Source organism: Lagopus muta, chromosome 25 (genome assembly GCF_023343835.1).
Source record: "Lagopus muta isolate bLagMut1 chromosome 25, bLagMut1 primary, whole genome shotgun sequence".
In the NCBI taxonomy this organism is placed as follows: domain Eukaryota; kingdom Metazoa; phylum Chordata; class Aves; order Galliformes; family Phasianidae; genus Lagopus; species Lagopus muta.
Genome location: NC_064457.1, coordinates 3,759,164 through 3,777,326, shown reverse-complemented (window position 1 = coordinate 3,777,326; position 18,163 = coordinate 3,759,164). Strand labels below are relative to the sequence as shown.

At 60.7% G+C, this 18,163-nt stretch overlaps 1 protein-coding gene across 4 annotated transcripts; it reads right to left on the bottom strand.

The window, feature by feature from the left end:
* Window positions 1–1,449: 1,449 nt before the first annotated feature.
* ARHGAP27 (Rho GTPase activating protein 27) lies at window positions 1,450–17,322 on the bottom strand. 4 transcript variants are annotated; one of them, XM_048926851.1, is made up of 15 exons: window positions 16,761–17,322; window positions 11,186–11,560; window positions 10,026–10,223; window positions 6,962–7,072; window positions 6,799–6,866; window positions 6,627–6,714; window positions 5,286–5,390; window positions 5,113–5,211; window positions 4,970–5,039; window positions 4,786–4,893; window positions 4,617–4,715; window positions 3,793–3,870; window positions 3,576–3,710; window positions 3,393–3,498; window positions 1,450–2,193 (listed from the first exon to the last, which is right to left on the bottom strand). In XM_048926851.1, the coding sequence occupies exons 1-15, from the start codon at window positions 17,067–17,069 to the stop codon at window positions 2,016–2,018; spliced, it is 2,127 nt and encodes a 708-aa protein (XP_048782808.1). In that variant the 5' UTR covers window positions 17,070–17,322; the 3' UTR covers window positions 1,450–2,015. The 4 variants fall into 4 exon arrangements, with proteins under 4 accessions (XP_048782808.1, XP_048782806.1, XP_048782809.1 ...); XM_048926849.1 differs by lacking the exon at window positions 16,761–17,322 and adding an exon at window positions 16,042–16,742; XM_048926852.1 differs by lacking the exon at window positions 16,761–17,322 and adding an exon at window positions 15,256–15,917.
* Between the last annotated feature and the right edge of the window lie 841 nt (window positions 17,323–18,163).

Sequence of the window (18,163 nt, the reverse complement as noted above, 5' to 3'; positions counted from 1 at the left end):
TGTCCCAAAGAGCCCCAGTGTGCCCCCAAAGCGCCCCCAAATGTCCCCTCCCTCACCCCAAAGAGCCCCCATTGAATCACAGAGATCCCGCTGTGCCCCAAAGTGCCCCAAAGTGTCCCAAAGTGCCCCAAAGTGTCCCCTTGACTCCCAAAGGGTTTCCATTGTGTCCCAAAGTGCCTCAAACTGGCCCTGAGAGCCCCAAAGTGCCCCCAAATGTCCCCCACCTCCTCCCAAAGTGCACCAGTGAATCAGAGACCCCACTGTGCCCCAAAGTGTCCCAATGTCCCCGCTATGTCCCCAAGTGTCCCCACTGAATCACAGTGTTCCCGTCGTGTCCCAAAGAGCTCCAAACTGTCCCAAAGACAACCAGTGTGCCCCCAAAGTGTCCCCAAATGTCCCCTACCCCATCCCAAAGTGTCCCCATTGAATCACGGATGTCCCATAGTGGCCCAAAGCGCCCCACAGTGTCCTCAGGGACACAAAATGTCCCCAAACGTCCCCTACCCCATCCCCAACTGCCCCAAAGAGCCCCAGACCATCCCAAAGAACACCTCTGTGTCCCCAGAGTGCCCCCAAATGTCCCCTACCCCCGTTCCAAAGTGTCCCCACTGATTCACAGAGTTCTTGTCGTGTCCCAAAATGCCAAAGACTGGTCCGAAGAGCCCCCGTGTGTCCCATCATGTCCCCAAAGAGTCTCCAGCTGTCCCCTACAGCCCCAAAGAGCCCCGATTTGCCCCTAAAGTGCCCCCAAATGTCCCCTCCTCTGTCCTGAAGTGTCCCCATTGAACCGCAGAGTTCCCACTGTGACCCAGTGTGCCCCAAAGTGTCCCCCAGTGTCCCCATACCCCACACCAAACCGTTCCCATTGAATCACAGAGATCCCATGGTGCCTCAAAGTGCCTCAGTGTCCCCGCTGTGTCCCCAAGTGCCCCCGTAGACTCAAAAATGTCCCCACATGTCCCGTTCCCCGTCCCAAAGTGTCCCCGTTGAATCACAGGGATCCCATGGTGCCCCAAAGGGCCCCAAAGTGTCCCCATGATGCCCCAAGGTGCCCCAGTTGTCCCCCAAACCGTCCTCACTGTGACCTGTCCCCATGGGGTCCCAAAGCATTGCTGTGCTGTCCCCCTTATCCCCATGTCCCCACTGATGTCCCCATTCTTGTCCCAGTGTCCATATATCCCCACCAGTGTCCCCATGTCCCCACTGGAGTTCTAATGTCCTTGACGGTGTCCCCATGTCCCTGATGTTGTCCCCATGTCCCCATGTCCCCACTGTTGTCCCCTTTCCCCAGTGGTGTCCCCACTGATGTCCCTATGCCTCCAATGGTGTCTCTGTGTCCCTGACGGTGTCCCCACGTCCCCATTGATGTCCCCATGTCCCTGATGGTGTCTCTGTGTCCCCATCTTCCCCCTGCTGTCCCCATGTCACCAAACTGTCCTCATGTCCTTACAATCTCTTTATTGAGGAGCACCGCTCCTGGCCACGCATCTCCACACCCCGTCCTGGCTGTCCCCTCCCTACAGGGTCCATGTCACCGTCCCCAGCGGTGTCCCCATCCCTCGTGCCACCTTCAGGTGCTGTCACCCACAGTCTGATGTCCCTGAGTCCCCATGGTGTCCCCATGGCGTCCCCCATGGTGTCACATGGTGTCCTCATGATGTCCGCATGGTGTCTTCATGGCATCTTCATCATGTCCCCATGGTGTCCTCATGATGTTCTTGTGGTGTCCCCATCATGTCCTCATTGTGTCCCCATGGTGTCCTCGTGGTGTTTCCATCATGTCCCCACGGTGTCCCCACGGTGTCCCCATCATGTCCCCATCATGTCCTCATGATGTCTCCGTGGTGTCTCCATCATGTCCCCATCATGTCCCCATGGTGTCCCCATGGTGTTTCCACGATGTCCCTGCAATGTCCCCATGCTGTCCTCACGATGTCCCTATGCTTCCTCCATGCTGTCCCGCAGTGTCCCCACGGTGTCCTCGCGGTGTCCCTGTGTTGTCCCCATGTCACACGCTACCCATCAGGGAAGATGTGTCCATACTGGTTGAGGATGAGCTCCACCACCTGGTTCTGGAACACCATGTGCACAGCCATGCTGCCCTCCTCGCTCGGCGCCCGCAGCAGCGTTGGGCCGAAGACGATGGCGACGCTCTGCACCGACATGCGGTTCTCCTCCTTGAACTCGATCACCCTGCGGCAGGACGAGGGACAGCGTCACCACCGGGCCCCGAAATGGGACCCCAGCCCCCAAAATGGGACCCCAGCCCCTAAAATGAGACTCCATCCCCCTAAATGGGACCCCAGCCCCGAAATGGGACCCCACCCCCAAAATGGGACCCCAGCCCCCAAAATGGGACCCCAGCCCCTGAAATGGACCCCAGCCCCCAAAATGGGACCCCAGCCCCAAAATGGGACCCCAGCCCCCAAAATGGGACCCCAGCCCCGAAATGGGACCTCACTGCCGAAATGGGACCCCAGCCCCGAAATGGGACCCCAGCCCCCTAAATGGGACCCCAGTCCCCAAAATGGGACCCCACCCGCGGGGCTCTGCAGGACCTCTCAATCCCTGTCACAGCGGAGTTATGCAGACCCCCGAGGCCCCCGTGGGGATCTGGAGGATCCTACGACCGGTTCCTATGGAGATCCCTGAACCAGTCCCACTGGGACTCTGGAGGACCCCGAGACCAGATTCTATAGGGAACCCCAGAGCCTGGTTCTTACTGGGTTCTGGAGGACCCCAAATCTGTTCCTGTGGGGAACCCCAGCACCAGTCCATATGGGGCTCTGGAGGACCTCAAGATCAGTTCCTGTGGGTCCCCAAACCAGTTTCAATGGAAATCCGGAGAACTCCAAGAGTGCTTCCTATTGGGAACCCCCAAATCCCAGTCCTATGGGAACCTCTAAAACCCATCCCTATGGGGCTCTGCAAGAACCCAAGACTGGTTCCTATGGGGAATCCCAAAGCCAGTCCCAATGGGGCTCTGGAGGACCCCAAGATCTGTTCCTATGAGGAAGCCCAACACCGGTACCTGTGGGGCTCTGCAGGACCCCAAGGCCCATTCCTATGGAGATCCCCAAACCAGTCCCTAGTGGGGCCCTGGAGGACCCCAAGATTTGTTCCTGTGGGGCTATGAGGAACCCCAAGACCCATCCCTGTGAGGATCTGAGGAACACCCAGACCTGTTCCCATGGGGAGCCCCACAGCCAGACCCCATGTGGGTTTGGGTAAACCCAGAACCTGGTCCATCTGAGGTCGCAGGGTCCCTGAAACCTGACCTCTCCCTCCATGCACCCCAAACGTCTTTAGATTGGACCCGTCCCCACGACGCGGCCCTGTCCCCCCCCTGCCTTGGGGTTTTGGTGGCCCCATGGCAGGACACGCGGTGTCACCTGCAGAGGTGCCCAAAGAGGACCTCCATGGTGTCGTGGTTGGCGGGCGGCAGCGAGCGCACGAGGTCACGGATGCAGCGTCCCTTCAGCACCGGGTCCTGCATCTCTGCAAGGGGACGGGACGCAGTGTGGGGCAGTGATGCTGGAGCCCCCGGTGCCCCCATCCCCGTCCCCGTCCCTTACTGATGGCGGCGATGAACTTGTCAAAGTGCCCAAAGGGGACGAGCGGCTCCGGCAGCTCGCGGAAGAACAGCTTGAGGGCACCGGTGATGACGTGGACGTCCTCCCAGCGCCCGTCGTCCAGGTCCAGGTGTTCCTCTGCGGGGACACGGGGACACCTCGGACACGGGACACCCACAGAGGTGGCATTTGGGGACACCCTGGGACATGGGCACAGTACCGTGATCCACTTTGTAGCGCAGCTTCTGGATGGTGGCCAGGTTGCCGCTGACCCGGTAGAGCCCGTCGATGTCCAGCCCTGAGGGGTGACAAATCCCGGTCATCCAGGTGATGCTGCCACCGAGGTGGTGACAGCGGGTGGCACTTTGAGAACAGATGTGTCAACGCATGGCCACAACCCAGCGGATTTTGGGGGGAAACCCAACGGGATTCCCTGACCTCAAAGCCGGGCTTTCGCTGGGGAGATGCCACCCCCCCATCCCCAGGGCTGTCCCCACACCGTCATCCAGGTGGCACCGCACAGTGACAGCCAGTGGCACTTTTAGCATGGCCACATCGACACACAGCTCCAACCCGATGGATTTTGGGGGGAACCCCATGGGATTCCCTGCTGCCAAAGCTGAGCTTACCCCAGTGAGAGTCACCAGCCCACCCCGTGCCCCACGTCCCCAGGGCTGTTCCCACACGGTCACTGGTGGCACCAGGGTGGGGACAGCCAGTGGCATCTCTTAGCACCACTGTGCCATCTCACAACCCAACCCAATGGCTTTTTGGGAAGCCCCGATGGGATTCCTCATCAAACTTGGACTTTCTTGATTGAGAGAAATGATGCCACCACCCCATCCCCACATCCCCACATCCCCATGTCCCCACATCCCCACATCCCCACATCCCATCTCCACGTCCCCACGTCCTCACGTCCTCACATCCCCATGTCCCCATGTCCCCATGTCCCCACATTCCCCCATCCCCACGTCCCCATGTCTCCATGTTGCCACAATCCCATCCCCACATCCCCACGTCCCCACATCCCCACGTTGGCACCTCTCCTCTCCACGCTCTGGATGCACTGCTGGACAAACCGTGGCACCGTGCCGTGCTCCCGCTCACACAACGCTTGCAGCGAGCACCCAAAAACCTGATCTGGGGGAAAAAAGGGGAGGTGGGCACGGGCGGGAGGTGACACCTGGGGACACCCAGGGCACATCCCTACCTTTGATGTACCCACGCTCACGCAGGGACTGCAGCGTCGGCCGCCGCTGGAGGAATTTGCGCAGTTTGTTGCGCACTTTGCTGGAATCGCTGTCGCCTGGGCTGGGTGCTGTGGGAGGGCGCAGGGTGAGCATCACCCATGGGGACATCGGGGCGGCGCTCACCCGCTGCCCTCCTCTCCTCACCGCCCAGCTTCTCCCGCGAGCCGAACTCCGTCCCGCTCTCGGCGTCCTCCTCGGTGGGGACATCGGAGCCCTGGGGGGCAGCGGGGTCAGTCGGAGGGGTTGGGGACGCGCGGGGGGGACGCAGCGGCGCGGCCGCCCCTCACCATCAGCACGATGCTGTCGGCGATGGCCCGGTGCCACGTGGTGACGATCTGCTCCGAGTCGTGCTGGATGAGGAACTCGGAGCCTTCCCGCGTCCTCAGCTGGGGGTGGGATGGTCGGGGTGAGGGGTGACCCCATAGGCTGACCCACGTCCCCGCGCCGTCCCCCCCCTCACCTCCAGCACGTGCTTCTTGCTGGATTTCTCCTTGCTGGCCCAGGCGATGGCGGCTCCACGCAGCTCCACCGTGTGCTCAGGGGTGGTCAGGGTGGTGGGGTGCCGCTGTGTGTGGGGACGGGGAGTCACCCCAGGACGCCGCTTTGGGCTTTTCTCCACCCAAAATGGGGCCCTTAGGGGCAGCGCTGCCCCCACGACCGCAGTGGGACCCGTCTGTCCCCACCCCGTGGCAACGAGGGGACCCTGCAGTTGTGGGGGTCACCCGCATCTCCCTGTCCTGTGCCACCGTCTGTGGGTGACCCAAGGATCGCTGTCACCTTATGGGACAGCCCTGAAATGAGCCTGAGGGGTCTTTGGGGTGGGACTCTGCTGCTGTCAGCCCTGTCTGTGCTCCATGGGGGGCACGTCCCTTCTGGGCCTTATGGGGACAGGCTGTCCTGCCCCGTGTCCTGGCTCTGGATGCATTCCCCTTCACCAACTCCAACCCACTGATGCTGGAGACCCCAAGCCACCTCCCTGCCGTGGGGACAGCGGCGTCACCCTGCGCTGGCCCCATAAGCACTGTGGGGTGTTGCAAGACCCCGGTGCAACTTCTGCATTCGGTGCAGGCTGTGGGCTGGGACAGGCATCGCTTCCTCCAACAGATGGTGCGTGTGACAGCAAGGCACGGGGCGCAGCACCCACACGGCACCCACATGCACCCACACAGCACCTGCATGGCTTGGACACTCTGCCATGTCCCACATTGCCACCACGTCCAGCCCTGACCAAGGTCTGTCCTTGTCCCATGGATCCCGACTCCATCCCACAGCTCCTGACCTTACCCCAGTGGTGCTGACCCACACCCCATAGGTTCTCACTCCTGTTCTGCTCTTGTCCCGTGGCTCCTGACCCCAACTCGACACGTCCTGACCCCACACCATGGGTTTTCATCCTCTCCTATTGGGTGCCACACTTGTCCCATGGATTCTGATTCCACCCCACGGCTCCTGGCCCCCTCCCATGGATTCTGACTCCCCCCACGTGTTTTGGCCCCCTCCCACGGTTCTCATCCTCTACAGTTGGGTTCTGCTCTTGTCCCATGGCTCCTGACCCCATCCCACCGGCCTTGGTCCCATCCTGTGGGTTCTTGCCCCCTCCTGTTGGGTGCTGCCTTTATCTCATGGCTCCTGATCCCATCCTGTGTGTTCCTGCCCTCTCCTGTTGGGTTCCATTCTTGTCCTTTGCATCCTGACCCCATCCCACGAGTCCTGGTCCCACCCCATGGCTCCTGACCCCATCCCATGGATTCTCTCCCTCTCCACTTGGGTGCTGCCCCTCCTGTGGCCCCATGGCGCTCACCAGGGCTCCCGCAGCCGAGTGCTTGGAGTCCTTGAAGAAGGTCAGGATTCCGCCCTCCAGCACCGTCCAGGAGGAGCTCCAGTTTTTCCTGGGGTCAGAGGGAGGTGGGGGTCACAGCGGGGGCAGCGCAGCCACCCCTGTCCCCTTTGGAGGGACGCAGGGACGCACTCACCGTATCCGCTTCCCTCTGTCCATCGTCTTGGTCCTGTTGAGCACCCCAGCCTTGTCGAGGCTTTTGAGCTGGAGAGGAAGGCGCAGCGTCAGCTCTGCCACGGCCTGCAGAGCCCCTGCCTCTGCGTGCTCCCACGTCCCCATGGTGTCCCCATGATGCTCACCTTCTCCTCGCGGAGCCCTGGTGATGCTGGGCTGCCACCTGGCCATGTGAGCAACCCGCTGTCCTGGCTGGAGCTGCTGCTGGCCCGCTGGTGGAGGCCACCTGCCAGGACCTGGGGACAGTCACCAGCCATCATCCTCATCCTCATCCTCATCCTCATCCTCATCCTCATCCTCATCCCCATCCTCATCCTCATCCTCATCCCCATCCTCATCCCCATCCTCATCCTCATCCTCATCCTCATCCTCATCCTCATCCTCATCCCCATCCCCATCCTCATCCTCATCCTCATCCTCATCCCCATCCTCATCCTCATCCTCATCCTCATCCTCATCCCCATCCTCATCCTCATCCCCATCCCCATCCTCATCCCCATCCTCATCCTCATCCTCATCCCCATCCTCATCCTCATCCCCATCCTCATCCTCATCCTCGTCCTCATCCTCATCCCCATCCCCATCCCCATCCCCATCCTCATCCTCATCCCCATCCCCATCCCCATCCCCATCCTCATCCTCATCCCCATCCTCATCCCCATCCTCATCCCCATCCTCATCCTCATCCCCATCCTCATCCTCATCCTCATCCTCATCCTCATCCTCATCCTCATCCTCATCCCCATCCCCATCCTCATCCTCATCCTCATCCTCATCCTCATCCTCATCCTCATCCTCATCCTCATCCTCATCCTCATCCCCATCCTCATCCTCATCCTCATCCCCATCCCCATCCTCATCCTCATCCTCATCCTCATCCTCATCCCCATCCCCATCCTCATCCTCATCCTCATCCCCATCCCCATCCCCATCCCCATCCTCATCCTCATCCTCATCCTCATCCTCATCCTCATCCTCATCCCCATCCTCATCCCCATCCTCATCCTCATCCTCATCCTCATCCTCATCCTCATCCTCATCCTCATCCTCATCCCCATCCTCATCCTCATCCCCATCCCCATCCTCATCCTCATCCTCATCCTCATCCCCATCCCCATCCTCATCCTCATCCTCATCCCCATCCCCATCCCCATCCTCATCCTCATCCTCATCCTCATCCCCATCCTCATCCCCATCCTCATCCTCATCCTCATCCTCATCCCCATCCTCATCTCATCCTCATCCTCATCCTCATCCCCATCCTCATCTCATCCTCATCCTCATCCTCATCCCCATCCCCATCCTCATCCTCATCCTCATCCCCATCCCCATCCTCATCCTCATCCTCATCCTCATCCTCATCCTCATCCCCATCCCCATCCTCATCCTCATCCTCATCCTCATCCCCATCCTCATCCTCATCCCCATCCTCATCCTCATCCTCATCCTCATCCTCATCCCCATCCTCATCTCATCCTCATCCTCATCCTCATCCCCATCCTCATCTCATCCTCATCCTCATCCTCATCCCCATCCCCATCCTCATCCTCATCTCATCCTCATCCTCATCCCCATCCTCATCCTCATCCTCATCCTCATCCTCATCCTCATCCTCATCCCCATCCTCATCCTCATCCTCATCCTCTTCCTCATCCCCATCCCCATCCTCATCCTCATCTCATCCTCATCCTCATCCTCATCCCCATCCTCATCTCATCCTCATCCTCATCCTCATCCCCATCCTCATCTCATCCTCATCCTCATCCTCATCCCCATCCCCATCCTCATCCTCATCTCATCCTCATCCTCATCCCCATCCTCATCCTCATCCCCATCCTCATCCCCATCCTCATCCTCATCCTCATCCTCATCCTCATCCTCATCCTCATCCTCATCCTCATCCTCATCCCCATCCTCATCCTCATCCTCATCCTCATCCCCATCCCCATCCTCATCCTCATCCCCATCCCCATCCTCATCCTCATCCTCATCCCCATCCCCATCCCCATCCTCATCCTCATCCTCATCCTCATCCTCATCCCCATCCTCATCTCATCCTCATCCTCATCCTCATCCCCATCCCCATCCCCATCCTCATCCCCATCCCCATCCTCATCCTCATCCTCATCCTCATCCCCATCCCCATCCTCATCCTCATCCTCATCCCCATCCCCATCCCCATCCTCATCCTCATCCTCATCCTCATCCCCATCCTCATCCTCATCCTCATCCTCATCCTCATCCTCATCCTCATCCCCATCCTCATCTCATCCTCATCCTCATCCTCATCCTCATCCTCATCCCCATCCCCATCCTCATCCTCATCCCCATCCCCATCCTCATCCTCATCCTCATCCCCATCCCCATCCTCATCCTCATCCCCATCCCCATCCTCATCCTCATCCTCATCCCCATCCCCATCCTCATCCTCATCCTCATCCCCATCCCCATCCTCATCCTCATCCTCATCCTCATCCTCATCCTCATCCCCATCCCCATCCTCATCCTCATCCTCATCCTCATCCCCATCCTCATCCTCATCCCCATCCTCATCCTCATCCTCATCCTCATCCTCATCCCCATCCTCATCTCATCCTCATCCTCATCCTCATCCCCATCCTCATCTCATCCTCATCCTCATCCTCATCCCCATCCCCATCCTCATCCTCATCTCATCCTCATCCTCATCCCCATCCTCATCCTCATCCTCATCCTCTTCCTCATCCCCATCCTCATCCCCATCCTCATCCTCATCCTCATCCCCATCCTCATCCTCATCCTCATCCTCATCCTCATCCTCATCCTCATCCTCATCCTCATCCTCATCCTCATCCTCATCCTCATCTCATCCTCATCCCCATCCTCATCCTCATCCTCATCCTCATCCTCATCCTCATCCTCATCCTCATCCTCATCCTCATCCTCATCCTCATCCTCATCCTCATCCTCATCTCATCCTCATCCTCATCCTCATTCCCATCCCCATCCTCATCCTCACCTTCATCCAATTTCACCCCCCCATCCTTACCCCCTTTCCCCATTTTCGCCCCCAACTCCACCCCATCCTCATTCTGATTCTTGTCCCCATCCTCATCCCCATCCCTGCTGCCATTCCCCCTCATCCTTACCTTCATCTTCATCTTCATCTTCATCCCCACCCCCCCCCCTTTCCCCTCCCTGACCCCATACCGTCTCGGTGCCGTGTGCCTCCCGCTCCCCAGGGGCTCCGTCCCACCGTGGGGACACCGCCAGCTCCTGGTGCCACCGGGGGGGTGGGCAGGGAGCCGCCCCCCACCGGTAGGAGCCCGGGGGCGAGCCGTCCTCCTCGGGGCAGGGCTCCAGCTCGTCTGGGGACAGCTCAGGGTAATCGGCCTCGGGGGTGGGCGGCTGTGGGGCGGGCGGGAAGGTGACCAAGAGATCCCATCCCAGCCCCACTGCGTCCCCATCGTGTCCCCAGCGCATCCTCATCGTGTCCCCACTGCAACCCCACTGCATCCCCGCTGTGTCCCTCTTGTGTCCCCATTGGGTGCCCATTAAACCCCCGCTGCATCTCCACTGTGTCCCCATCGTGTCCCCATCGTGTCCCCATTGTACCTTCATTGCGTCCCCAGTGTCCCCACATTGTGCCCCCACTGTGTCCTCATTATGTTCCCACTGTATCCATATTAAATCCCCACTGTGTCCCCACCGCATCCCCACTGTGTCCCCATTATGCCCGCACTGTGTCCCCCTCACATCCCCAGTTTGTCCCCACTGTGTCCCACTGCATCCCTGCTTTGTCCCCATTGCATCCCCCACAACCTCCCCATCACATCCCCACTGTGTTCCCATTTTGTCCCCATTTTGTCGTGTCCCCCCACTGTGTCGTGTCCCCACCTCATCTCCACTGTGTCCCCATTTGGCCCCCACTGTGTCCCCATTTGGCCCCCACTGTGCCCCCATCACATCCCCATTTATTCCCGCTGAGTCCCCATTTTGTCCCCACTGCATCCCCATCATGTCCCCATCATGTCCCCACCGTGTCACGTCCCCATTCCCACTTCATCTCCACTGTGTCCCCATCGCATCCCCATTTTGCCCCACTGTGTCCCCACTGTGTCTCCATTGCATCCCCATTTTGTTCCCATTCTGTCCCCATCATGTCCCCACTGTGTCACGTCCCCACCCCCACTTCATCCCCACTGTGTCCCCACTGTGCCCCCATCACACCCCCATTTCTTCCTGCTGAGTCCCCATCATGTCCCCGCTGCATCCCCTTTGTGTCCCCATCGTGTCCCCATTGCATCCCCACTGTGCCCCCACTCTTCCCCCCGTGTCCCCATTGCACCCCCTGCTCCCCGCAGTCTCACCCTGTGCTCCATGGGGCTGTATGGCGCCATTCCCATCTCCTCATCCCAGGCGCCATCTCCCACGCTCTGTGGGTCCCACGGCCCCTCGCCTGTCACCGAATCATAGGAGAGTGCCGGCCCGCTTGGCTCCTCCTGGTGTCCCCACATGGGGGGGGACGCGCCGGGACTCACGGCATCGCCATCGAAGGGCCGATCCCACGTCGTCTCCCCGGTGCTGGGGTTGTAATAAAACAAATGTCCCGACTCCGAGTCGCGGTGGGTCTCCCAGTCGGCGCTGTGGGGCTGCAGGGCTGAGCTGCACGCGGCGGCCTCCTGCTGCAGCTCCTGCAGGTTGAGGTAGATGTGGGCTGAGGGCTCCTCTGGATCCCGGCGCTCCTGGGGGGATGAGGGGGGGTCAGCGAGGGGCCTGGGGGGTCCAGGCGATGGGGACCCCGATAGCAGGGCACCAACATCGGCAACAAGACATCAGGGCCCCAACATCAGCACCCAACATCAGCATCCAAAATCAGCACCCAACATCAGCACCCCAACATCTGCACCCAACATCTGCACCCAACATCTGCACCCCAACATCTGCACCCCAACATCAGCACCCAACATCAGCACCCAACATCAGCACCCAACATCAGCACCCAACATCTGCACCCCAACATCTGCACCCCAACATCAGCACCCAACATCAGCACCCAACATCAGCACCCAACATCTGCACCCAACATCTGCATCCAACATCAGCACCCAACATCTGCACCCCAACATCAGCACCCAACATCTGCACCCAACATCTGCACCCCAACATCTGCACCCAACATCAGCACCCAACATCAGCACCCAACATCTGCACCCAACATCTGCATCCAACATCAGCACCCATCTGCACCCAACATCTGCACCCAACATCTGCATCCAACATCAGCACCCATCTGCACCCAACATCTGCACTCCAACATCTGCACCCAACATCTGCACCCCAACATCAGCACCCAACATCTGCACCCAACATCAGCACCCAACATCTGCACCCAACATCTGCACCCCAACATCTGCACCCAACATCAGCACCCAACATCTGCACCCAACATCTGCACCCAACATCTGCACCCAACATCAGCACCCAACATCTGCACCCAACATCAGCACCCAACATCAGCACCCCAACATCAGCACCCAACATCTGCAGCCAACATCAGCACCCAACATCAGCACCCAACATCTGCACCCAACATCTGCACCCCAACATCAGCACCCAACATCTGCACCCAACATCAGCACCCAACATCAGCACCCAACATCTGCACCCAACATCAGCACCCAACATCAGCACCCAACATCAGCACCCAACATCAGCACCCAACATCTGCACCCCAACATCTGCACCCCAACATCAGCACCCAACATCAGCACCCAACATCAGCACCCAACATCTGCACCCCAACATCTGCACCCCAACATCAGCACCCAACATCAGCACCCAACATCAGCACCCAACATCTGCACCCAACATCTGCATCCAACATCAGCACCCAACATCTGCACCCCAACATCAGCACCCAACATCTGCACCCAACATCTGCACCCCAACATCTGCACCCAACATCAGCACCCAACATCAGCACCCAACATCTGCACCCAACATCTGCATCCAACATCAGCACCCATCTGCACCCAACATCTGCACCCAACATCAGCACCCAACATCTGCACCCCAACATCTGCACCCAACATCTGCACCCCAACATCAGCACCCAACATCTGCACCCAACATCAGCACCCAACATCTGCACCCAACATCTGCACCCCAACATCAGCACCCAACATCTGCACCCAACATCTGCACCCAACATCAGCACCCAACATCTGCACCCAACATCAGCACCCAACATCAGCACCCCAACATCAGCACCCAACATCTGCACCCAACATCAGCACCCAACATCAGCACCCAACATCTGCACCCAACATCTGCACCCCAACATCAGCACCCAACATCTGCACCCAACATCAGCACCCAACATCAGCACCCAACATCTGCACCCAACATCTGCACCCAACATCAGCACCCAACATCTGCACCCAACATCTGCACCCAACATCTGCACCCATCAGCACCCAACATCAGCACCCAACATCTGCACCCAACATCTGCACCCAACATCAGCATCCAACATCAGCACCCAACATCTGCACCCCAACATCTGCACCCAACATCAGCACCCCAAAATCTGCATCCAACATCAGCACCCAACATCAGCACCCAACATCTGCACCCAACATCTGCACCCCAACATCTGCACCCAACATCAGCACCCAACATCTGCACCCAACATCTGCACCCAAACTCATCAGCATCCCATGCAGACCCCTAACAAACGCCTGACCCCACGCCTGCACCCCGCTCTCTGCACCCCAATGTCTGCATTCCAGCACAGCACCCCAACATCTGCACCCATCATTGGCCCCCCAACATCTGCCTCCTGCACCTGACCCCCAACCATCAGCACCCAAAGATCTGCACCCCAACAAACGGCTGGCCCCATGTCTGCACCCCAATATCTGCACCCATCACATCGGCACCCCTTTATGTGCCCCATCGCCGGCCCCCCCAACATCTGCACCCCCAAAACTGCACCCCAGCATCGGCACCCCAACATCTGCATCCCAACATCGGCCCCTCAGCATCTGCCCCCCATATCTGCACCCCAAGATCTGCTCCCTAAAGCTTGCATCCAACCCAGCTGCCCCAACACCAGCCCCCCCCAATATGCATCCCAACACTGGTACTCCAACTTCTGCACCCCAAACTCTGCCCCCCAACATCAGCCCCTAATATCTGCACCCCAACATCGATGCCCATCTCACTGGCATCCCATATGAATCCCCAGATCGGCCCCACGTCTGCACCCCAACATCTGCATCCCACTGTTGGCCCCCCAAAATTGGCCCCCAATATCTTCACCCCAACCTCAGCATCCCAATATTGGCACCGCAACGTCGGCCCCCCCAAATCCCAACGCTGGAACCCCAACATTGGCCCCCCAACATCTGCACCCCAGCATCACTGATCCAACATCGGTACCCCAACATCTGCATCCCACCATCAGCACCCACCTCATCAGCACCCCATACAGCCCCCCTACAAACGCCTGGCCCCACATCTGCCCCCCAACATCCCTTTATGCTCCCCGTTATCGGCCCCCCAAATCTGCATCCAACTCATCCATCCCCAACAGCCGACCCACCCCATAGGAACCCCAACGCCTGCCCCCCAAATCTGCCCCCAACACCTGCATCCCATCGACACCCCAACATCTGACCCCCCCCCATCCCCTCCCTGCAGCCCCCCCGCCCCACTTCCTGCACCCCCAACTCCCCACTCTGCATCCATCTGAGGCTGACGGCGCCGCCACCGCACCCCAAAATAACCGCCTGTTTCCGCCCAGACGTGTGGGGCTGCTTATGGGGCTGCTTATGGGACTGCCTATGGGGCTGCTTATGGGGCTGCTTATGGGGCTGCCTATGGGGCTGCCTATGGGGCTGCTTATGGGGCTGCCTATGGGACTGCCTATGGGGCTGCTTATGGGGCTGCCTATGGGGCTGCTTATGGGGCTGCTTATGGGGCTGCCTATGGGGCTGCCTATGGGGCTGCTTATGGGGTTGCCTATGGGGCTGCTTATGGGGCCGACCCACCCTGAGCCCCACACCAAGGATGGGACCCCCAGAGCCGTCCCCGCGCTCCACGCGCCCCAACTTTCGCCTCTTCCCCATTTTGCCCTGTTGCATCCTACAGCCTTCAAAACTGCCCCACAGCTTCCTGTCCCCGCGTCCCCACGGGTGACAACACCCCACCGGGGGCAGAGGGGCCCCCCATCCTCACCCCAGCAGGGACACATCCCTATAGGGTGCGTGACCCCAAGCAGGAAGAGGCAGCCAACCCACAGTTACCCTTTGCTCTCCGCCTTTATGACCTGCGACGGCAATGGGGACAAAGTCTCCTCGCCGTGGCCCCACCGCCCCACGCTGCCCCACGCTGCCCCATAGCGAGCTGCCCCCATCCCCTGCCCACCCCATACCTCGCCCTGGTGCAGCGGCCGCCACTCACGGCTGTGGGATCGCTGCAGCATCCCGGTGCTTTGGGGTCGGGATGCTCCAATGGGATCTGTGGGGTTGGGGTGTCCCAGCGGGGACGCTGCGCTATGGGGAGCTCTATGGGGTCGGGGCGCTGGGTGGCCCCGCTGTGGCTCTGGGCGCGCTGTGTGCTTCCTGTTGGTTATGGGGCGGAAGAGCAGTGCTCCCCAGATGCGGAATTGCCTCCTGGGAGGGCTGTGGGGCGGGCAGAAGGGCTGCGCGTGTGGGGCTGAGGCTGGGAAATGGCCCATAAGGGTTTCTCCCACCTGGGCGATGTCACCGGCCCGGCAGCGCTTGGGAAAGGCGAGGAATGCAGGGGGACAGCAAAACCCCACAGCTCTGCCCCATAGCACAGCACAGCCCTACAGCAGCATGGGGTGCGCAGCAGAAAAAACCCCAATGGCGAATCCTGAGGCGATGGGGCTGGGAGCGCGGGGCTGAGCCCACGGCTGTGTGAATTGAGGTGTGGGGCTGAGATCGGGGTTGGGGTCGGCGTTGGGTTTAGGGCTGGCATTGGGGTCCTGGTGCTGGCTCGTGTCCCCCCCCCTTTAAGCGCAAGGTGATCCCAAAGCGGCGCTGGGCCGTGGGGAGGACGCGAGACCCCACGGTGCTGCTGTGCCCCACAGGTGGGTCGACCCCGCTGTCGGACGCCCCATAGAGAACGGGATCAGGGAGCAGCCCCTCACCCACCCCACATAAAGGACCCCCCAGAAGGGCCCCTCCTTACTTACAGGTGTGGGTGAGCTCTGTCGGGTGGCACCCACCCGCTCCCCTCCCTCCCCAGGTGACACCCGCCCTACAAGGGAGGAGCTGCTGCGCTTCCCTGTTAACCCTTTTCTGCCTCTTTTTGCCCCATAACAGCAATGGATGGAGGGACCCCGACGGCCCCATTCTGCAGCGCCATGGGGGGATGAACGCAGCAGCCGGCCCCACAGCCTGCCCCACTGCGCGGCGGCCCTGGGAGCCCCCCTGTGCCATATGGGAGACGTCGGGATGATGGCAGTGAGGGACAGCACCGATCCTACAGCCCCACATCCTGCACACAGTGGGTGGCATTGCCTGTCCCCGCGTCCCCTCTTGGCACACCTGACCCCAAAGTGTGGGGAGTCCCCGTCCCCATGTCCCCCTGTGCCCCCTGGGGATGGAGAGACAAAAAAGTGAAAGGGATGGGGACACAGAAACCCCAAAGGAATGGGGACTGCAGGCCCTGGGGAGCCCTGTCCCTGTCCCACCCCATGGGATGGGGAACCGAAACCCACAGGGATGGGGACACTGAACCTTGAGGGCCCCCCATCCCTGTCCCAGTGCCACCCCATGGGATGGGGACACCAGACCCTGTCCCATTCCACCCCCAGGCGAGGGGTACTGAAGATGCTCTGCCCCACGGAGCACCGGTCGCTGATGCCCCACATGAAGCCCAGTGTGGGGACACTTATGGGGTGTCACATACCTGCACCTCCCGCTGTCTCCTGGAGCTCTCGGCGGGGCTGGGCTCCACTCGTAACGTGGGGAACCCATAGGATCCCACCTCGTCGGGGTACAGCGGCTGTGGGGCGGCCATGGGGGGCAGCTCCTTGACGTACTGAGCGGGGACGTAGAAGGGCCGCGCATCGCCGCTCCTCCGGACGTGCCACCAGTGCTCGTTGGTGCGCCCCAAAAGCACGTAGCGCTCATTGGGCTGGATGGAGACCACGGTGCCGTCCTTGGTGCGGTACTCAAAGCCGTATTCCACCAGGACGTAGACCTCCTCCGCCTCCATGGCGGCCCTATAGGGCACAGCGCCCCGTCCCGGCTCGCCCCGCGTTGGGGCCCCGTGGCCCAACCTATTTCCTCCTCCCCAGGAGGGAGGGATGGGGCGATGGCGGCCGACGGGATGCGGCGGGTTCCTGCGGCAGGAAGGGCCCAACCCAGCGGCCTCGGGGTCTGCGGGGAGGGGGGAGCCGGCCGTGGGGTCCTCGGTGTCGGTTCCGACCCCCTTGGTGCCCCATCACGGCTCCGGCTGTGGGGTGGAGCTGTGGGGCGGGGGACATCGGTTGTGGGGTTTTCCCAGTGGGGTTTGTTTGCTTGTGGGTCCCTCGGCCTGCGGGTCTTGGGGTCTGCGGGACGGCGGATGTCGATCGCGAGGCTCCCTGATGGGGTTTCCCCCTTGGTGGGGGGTGAACACAGCCCCAGATGTGGGGTGGCGCTGTGGGGGGTGGGGGGACATTGATCCCTAAGGTGCTCAATGGGGTTTGTTCCTTGCAGAGGTGCCAAAACAGCTCCAGGAAGGGGGTGGTGCTGTGGGGTGGGCAGGAGCACCCAGCCCCACTGCTGCGATGGGAGACGTGGGGGCACGCAGGCGCCGTGGGGCCGGGCCACTCATCACGGAGGTCCCCAGTGGGGTTTTGTCCTCTCTTGGCGTCCCATCGTGGGGTGGTGCTGTGGGGCAGAGGACACCGATCCCAGGGGGCTGCAGTGGGGTCGGCCCTCTCCTGGGGTCCCATAGGGCTGCAGGTGGAGCTGTGGGGTGGCTGGATGGAGGCACCCCCACCCCACTGCTGGGGGAGGAGGGGGAGCGACATCGGCCCCAGGGGGCTCCAATGGGGTTTGTCCCATCGTGGCCCCAAGAGTGGGGTGGTGGGCACCAATCCTGGGGGTCTCCAATGGGGTTTGTCCCCTCCAGGGCTGGATCCCGTTGTGATCCCAAGCGTGGGGTGACACTGTGGGGTAGATGGGGTCACCCTCAGACCCACTGCTGGAGGGTTGGGGGGAAGGCAGCACGCAAGGCTTCGTGGCACTGATGCTGGGGGTCCGCAGTGAGGTTTGTCCCCTGGTGGGGATCCCATCACATCCTCCGGTGTGGGGTGGATCTAT